The sequence below is a fragment of the Strix uralensis genome, chromosome 12, assembly GCF_047716275.1.
Source record: "Strix uralensis isolate ZFMK-TIS-50842 chromosome 12, bStrUra1, whole genome shotgun sequence".
Lineage (NCBI taxonomy): Eukaryota > Metazoa > Chordata > Aves > Strigiformes > Strigidae > Strix > Strix uralensis.
The window spans coordinates 845525-852649 of NC_133983.1; the positions used below are offsets into that span (position 1 = coordinate 845525).

The window sequence follows — 7125 nt, forward strand, 5'->3', positions numbered from 1 at the left end:
TTCCTGTTTGCTGTGCCCTTCTAACACACAAATTGTAATAGAAACCTTACGCAGAACTAGACCTTCAAATTACCAAAGCCAGCTGATTTTTTGTAAGTAGCATTTGTTCAAATGTTCTCATTACACACTAGTCCAGATCCCAGCAGGGTCTAAGGGAGGGATGTAAAGGACACGGACCTCCAAGCACCCATCATTCAGAGCAACCACTCATGGTTTTGAGTTTATATGCAAAAGCAACCCACTAGTTTCAACAGTTTATGAAATGGTTGTTTTATAGACACAACAGTAACATAATCCAGACCGACATCTATGAAACCCCTTCCGTTACCATTTACAGAAAACTTTACAGATACTTGACCAATTTGTTTAAACCCAGACAGTTTACAAGACACATCCAAACCCCACAAACCATTGCTAGGCACAGACCATAATTCAAATACGGAATTTCCTACAAGGTAATAACAAAGCAGAAAACTTGTCAACACATTGCCTCCATGCCAAGCCCGTCTGCACTGAGGAGGTTGGAGTATAACAGTTTGGAGCTGCTTTACGTTACATTCCTGCATTTTTCTGAAATACCTACATTTTCTCAAAAGCTTTAATGTGTACAGCACTTGGACAGTTTTTCACATTTTAGAGTCAAACTTCACATGAGTTTACAGAACCAACAATTTCTTCTGGTGACTACCTTCCAAAGTAACTGTTGGGGTTTTTTCCCCAAATGTACACAATTTAATTCTGCAGTGAGAGAGGGAAGAGGAGAGTGGGAAGAGATTTCTCGAACTCCAGCCTTTATTTTCAGAAGAAAGAACTAGCCCCTCTGCACGAGGCCCTGCCTCCTCTGTTCTTTAAGACCAGTAATTTGACAGGCTCACACTACGCCTTTTCACAAAGTGCAACCACTAGTGCTTTCCCAGACAAAGTGACACATTGTTGAGCAAAAAATGCAAGCAGTTCCACAGCAAACCATGGCATTACAGCAGCTTCAGAAGGCCACCTCTGCTAATACACTGCACTAACACATTGGGATATTCCTGCAAACAATTAGGCACATTTACACAATTTACAGTCTGCGTTCAAACAAATTAGGGTGTGTTGTCCACTCTCCATAGACTACAAGTTATGAAACTGTGCAGCATTCAGAGAGCGGCTCTATAACTGCAGTGACTAGAAACTCAACCGTAGCCACGCAATTGTCCGTGTTACACAAACGCTTCTATTTTGGCTGTTGCAACCCCCCCCGAAATGTCCATAACTTGCAGCCAGTTAAATTCTTCTGTGAAAATTGTGTCGGTCTCCAACACAAAATTAACAAAAGGTCTGAGAAACAGTAAACAGGTCCTGAAGTGCTGCTTCTTTATGTCTTGAAGATGAGCAATAGTGCAACATTGTGTTGAGGGACTCCCCTTCTGTCCTCCCAAACTGGGAACTACTCTTTACAGGGTGCTACGGAAATATACACACATTCTAAAGTTAAAACCAATACTGTAAATTATTAAAAATTAAGTTTTGTTCACATTACAGCAGTTATCCAGTTATACATCACCGTACAAGACTTAAAAATATGAAGCCAGTGGGGTTTTTTGTTGGTGGTGGTGGGGTTTTTTTAAGTCTTTGACAAGAATATACACATACCTTAATGAGCTGGGCCAGAGCAGTGGGTGCAGAAGAGTCCTCAATCTGTTCACAAAAAATTAAACACATATTCAAGTTGTACAATCGAAACATAGCAAAAGTTAACCTCTACTGTAGTCTGAAAGTCTGCACTCTATCCTCCGAGTGTCACGGAAAGAGACATGTCCAACCTAATGTAATTGTATTGGTTCAAAACAAAGTCCAAACCTATGACAGCTTCAGAGGGCCAACGTGGTTCATGAGAAGCAGCTGAACTCGGTGCGCTGGGTTTTAGGTATTTGCATTTGCAGACAAACTGTGAAACTAAACCGTTTCATCGGATAAAACGGAAAGATCAAATGCAGAACTTAGGAATGCCACTTCAGGTAGCAACAACATTTAAACTCACAGCAATCCGTTAGAGACCTTTAAGTACTCAGAGGAGGCCAAACAATAGCACTTCAGTTATACAGCTTTAGGAACAAATACCCAAGTATTTCAGGACACGAAAAGGAATCTTAGCTGCACAGAACTGTCCTCAAAATGTATGGGCTATGTTGATTTTGGGATTTGTTTGAACCGCCAAGTCAAAAGTAAGAAACAGTACCAAGTGGAACAACAATGGTTTCTCAGTGGGTTTTGATAACATCTTCCCAAACTGTTAGGCAAAGAAAGTATTTAAAAACAAAAGCTAAGTGATACAATGTGAAAATGGAAAAAATACACTCCAAACAATTTTAATTGCAAGAAACAAAGAGCACACGACAGCCTATACAAACATACTAGCTCTAGACAGACAGATGTAGAACACAGCACCATTGAATTGTGCAAACCTTGAACCTACCTGATCTAAAACCAATCCTACATTATCTGTACAACACAAAGTCATTCAGGAAATATTCCAGCATATTCAATATGAAACACAATGCATCACTAGGCACAAATACCAATATTCACATTAGAACTGTGCAAATGGTGGCATTACTCAGTTTTCACTGTGCTGTGAATCAAATACATGGTCTCTACAACATATACTATGTCTTGCTGCAGAACAGATTAAGTTAATGTTTGGGAGATTAATACGAGGCTACGTTGTTTAGAATTAAGTGCAATGTGTAGAAAAAAAGTGTGAGGTTGTGTTTTTACATACCGCTTTTGGTGTTCCACTCACTGGCTCGGTTCGAGTTCTAGAGGAAGAAATAAAGGTGATGAGAGCTTAGAACAAAGCACTTGTACCCAACCAAAAGCAGTGAAAACAGATTATAAAACCTGAACATCAAGGCATTATGTTCTGATAGTCTAGTGAACGTGGAAATGTATTTGTATAAACTGTTCTCTCTTGGCACGTTCAGTGCAACTAAAAAAAAAAAAATCCCATTTCTAGTTTGTCAGCAATTACTGTCCGACTTACAGCTCTAGAACACAACAGTGCCAGAGGAAGTCCTCAGATATTTTGTCTCTGCTGTGTAAGTATCAAAACGATGAAGTCTGTGCTACAGCTTTGTGCTCTTAAATAATCAACCATCCAAACAGCGACCCTTGGTCTTTCCTCTGTAGCCAGTATGCCAGAAAGCCAGATCTGAGGCATAAGAATACCTGCCATATCCCACCCCGCCTCCCCCACATGCAAGACACAGTCAAACACTGACAGACTCTTCTGAGAGGGGAACATGCGTATCTCTCTTTACTGTAAAAGCAGTAAAAAGAAGAAAGATACACTCCGAATGCCTCTGTAAACTAATCTCCATACAAAAAGTTAACACACTGCAACCCCTCACAGACTACAGTGCTTTATGGGTACTTACATAAATCGTGTTTTGCTGGTAGTTTTGACTCCTCTAACAGGGACTCTTCTAACAATCACCGAGGAGTTCTTAGGAATCAGGCTGTTATCATCGGTGTATTCTGAAAACAACACCAATACAGAAGAAAACATTAGTCAGTTCGTAAGAATGTATATTAATGTGTAATTACATAGCACTTGAGAGAACCCCTTCACAGACAGAAAAGCAAAATTTTGTATGTGACATGGCACTCCCGTCGTCTCAACACACTAACAGAACCTTTCAAGAAGTCTTCAGGTTTGAGAATCAAACACCAGCAGCAAAACCTTTTCCATTCTTTTCAAACACTTTGGATGCCAGCAGCAAAATGGTCTCAGAGGTCACTAAAGGAGAGTCTGCTCATGCCTGAGGTTCTTTCCTGACCTAGCTCAAGTTGCTTTTGCTTCTGTTAGGCTACAAACCCGAGAGATCTTTGGAGAGGAACAAACCACAGCAAAGTCTCACCTGCGTAAACCAGATTCTAAAGTCTGACCAGCTTACCCTGCAACAAAGCAGGCGCTCGGCTAAAGCATGAAAACTCTGCGCCGCTGCTTTCCGAGCTGTTCCCTAAAAACGATTCCCCTGGGCTGCGAGTGCTGGGGACTGACAGAACACAGAAGAGAGCCGCCAGCTCTCTGCTTCTCGGGGCTTCGTCCATCGACAGCCACACTGTCAGCTGCTCAGGGCTGTACATGCGAATGCAAACGGAACTGGCAGTGCTGGAGTTTGGATCACAGGAACCTGAGGGGTTTTTTGAGCTTGCTTTCACACGTAGGGCAGAACTGGCTCCAACTAAAGTGGTGTCTCCTCTCTTAAGCTAATCATCTAGCTTGAATAAGCCAAAGGGACGTGAATTCTTTCAATTCACTTTTTGCAGAGCAGAGAGACTCAAACGAAATTAATTACGAAGACAAGTCTTCTGAAAAGCCTTTTGAAACCAGAGCGTGCCTGAAGGTCTCCATGCTTTGCCTTGGCTTACACCGTGTTCGTCTTCTGAAGAGGAGGAGCTACCTGAGACACTTTGACTGAGTGAGCCTCAAATGTGAAGATCTCCCATGAGTGAGTCTCACATGTAAAGACGTCTCCATGAGAATGGTTTATATATTGTACTTGCACAAGCTGGATATGACTAAATGTTTTAAAGCACCATCAGCAGCCATGCCCTGTGATCTGCCTACAGTTTTAACTATTAAAAGCCGTTACCTATGGAGGCCGAATCAGAACAATGGCCCGAAAGCCAAAGTTGCTGTGAAAGTACTACTAATGACAAAACCCAAAGCTTTTACAGAAGTCATACCCTGAAACCAACGCCTAGAGCTCTGCTCAAATGGGGAATCTCACCATTACACAGCCACCTGTCAGGAAAGGCCTGAGATGGGACTTTTTGATGTCGGAGGAGCTCAAAGAGCACTGAGGCTGACAAGCAACGGGGAGATGATGCCAGCTGCAGCTCTGGAAGCCCAAAGCAGCTGTTTCCACCTGCTGAACGGAGTCATACAGAGTGTTCTTTCTGGTCCAGATCACAAACCACTGGACTGAGATTTCAGAGGCACAGGATAAGTAACAGTGGCTCCACAAAAAGGCAGGAGTTTGCTACGCCTGTGCCCAGCTGAGGGTTCTGGTAGGTCTGCAGAGGATTGCAGGTGGCAGCACCTCTCCTCGAGGGAGGCTGTGTATATGAGGACAGCAGCCAGTGCACTTATTCGCCAATTCTGCAAGCGTGCAGAGGTCAGCTGGAACATGCACAACAGGTGTATGATGCAAAGAGAGGAATGGGTCCTCTTTTTGTATTTTATGACAATTCACTGACCATTAGAAGCATTGACATCTGCCTTCTGAATAGACTGTCCTTGCATGAGATATATATAGACAGAGGGAGGGATGCTTGTTTTCAATCCACTTGTGAAGTGCACAGGGAGGAGACCTCCAGCCATCTAATACCAGACTGATAGAAAAATGAATTCCCCTTAAAAGTCAATCAGTACACATTGAAATGGATCAACTGAAAACTGAAGAGTGACAATAACCTGGTGAAGTAAAGGCTTTATTTGCGCAGGACACTTATCACGGCACATATTTGTATGTGGGACTTGAAGCATCCCACCAGCTGGGTCACTGAGGCAGAGGATTTGTGGAAGAGGGTTTACAAACAGCGGAGTGCGCTGCCGAGGTAGTTCTGTGAAGGGACCTGACACCTGTTGGCTTTCATACATTTATTTTTCCTTCACGTCAATTAATTGAGTTCATTTTGGTGATGAAATCTGTGTCAATGATGAAATCTGGTGAAGTCAAACAATGTAGACTTAAAAGTTAACTTTTTTGGTTTTAAATAGGAAAGGACTAAAGCTGGAGCATTAGTCCTGAAGTCCCTGGAAATTTCTGTTTGCTCCCTTTGAATTTAACAGCTGCCAGCTTAGTCTAACAGCTCTCAGACAAAACTGGCATCTGCCAGCAGGAGCCTGTTCCCCGCAGGCAGCAACATCCCGTGTAGCTGCGGGGCCTTGGCAACTACCAGTGTCACTCTGCCTCGCCACGACTCCACATCTGCAGATTGAGCAGCGACATCACGCTCAACAGGGCTACTTTTCACACTTGTCCAAGCAGAGCTCCAACAGAAATGTTCAACAAAGCTGGAGCCAACACCATTGTTGATTCCCACTCCCTTCTAGCACAAAACTTGTTTTACTGCCAGTGATGGCCGGTAAGTGGCTACTGGGCTTTTGCAAGCACTAGACGTTGCACATCGACCACGTAGTCTCCTACGCCCAGCTCCGTGTCTAACAACAGATCGGAACGGCTCTGTGAGGTCCCCGCACAAGCCACAGCTACCGACGGTGGCCGAATCGCACTGTCCCTTCCCACCTCACTGAATCGCTGGCGCCACTTGCCCTCCCGGTTCCCCGCACGCCGGCGGGACGGGCCCCAGGCTGACTCACGCCACGTGGGGACAAGCCACAGAGAGCAGAGTGTGGCTCCCGCAGGCCGTGGCCGCCGCCAGCCGGGCAGTGCCCGAGGCCCCGTGCCCGCCGCCCCCACGCACCTTCTCCGGTCTGGGCGTTGGATATCTGCAGCTCGCAGTTGGTCACCTTCAGCTTGTGGCGGCCCATGATCTGGCGCTTCAGGTGGCCCAGGGAGATGTTGAGGCCGCTGAAGGTGACCGTGTCGTACTGCAGCAGGGAGAAGAACTTGTAATGCACGCACGGCATGGCTGATGTTCCACTCGCTGGCTCGGTTCGAGTTCTAGAAGAAGAAATAAAGGTGAGGAGAACTTAGAACAAAGCACTTGTACCCAACCAAAAGCAGTGAAAACAGATTATAAAACCTAAACATCAAAACATTATGTTCTGATATGTTCATTATGTTCTGCTGGTAAGGACTTTGTGAGTCCCAGCTGGGAATGGCCTAACAGGCCCATGTGGGCCTAGGACTCAAAAGATGGTGCAAGTCCATCACAGAGAATGGGATTTTGCCATCTACGTGCCAGTACAGGCATCCAGAAGGTAACTGCTGCCTTTATGACACTATTCAGCAAAAATGTTTTTGTTTGGTGCTTCCAAGCTTACGCCAAGCGAATACGGCCAGGGGGTTCCTCTCTCTCTGAGGGCCATCTATTCAGAAGATGAAAAGCCAGGAAAACAATCCCCCGTCTCCGCAAAAGGAGGCTGGTGCTGTGTGAGGAGCCAGGGCT

At 44.7% G+C, this 7125-nt stretch overlaps 1 protein-coding gene across 1 annotated transcript; it reads right to left on the minus strand.

The window, feature by feature from the left end:
- Positions 1-2536: 2536 nt before the first annotated feature.
- LOC141948928 (E3 ubiquitin-protein ligase RBBP6-like) lies at positions 2537-6643 on the minus strand. The gene is made up of 3 exons (XM_074881961.1): positions 6478-6643; positions 3420-3519; positions 2537-2801 (listed from the first exon to the last, which is right to left on the minus strand). The coding sequence occupies exons 1-3, from the start codon at positions 6641-6643 to the stop codon at positions 2717-2719; spliced, it is 351 nt and encodes a 116-aa protein (XP_074738062.1). The 3' UTR covers positions 2537-2716.
- Between the last annotated feature and the right edge of the window lie 482 nt (positions 6644-7125).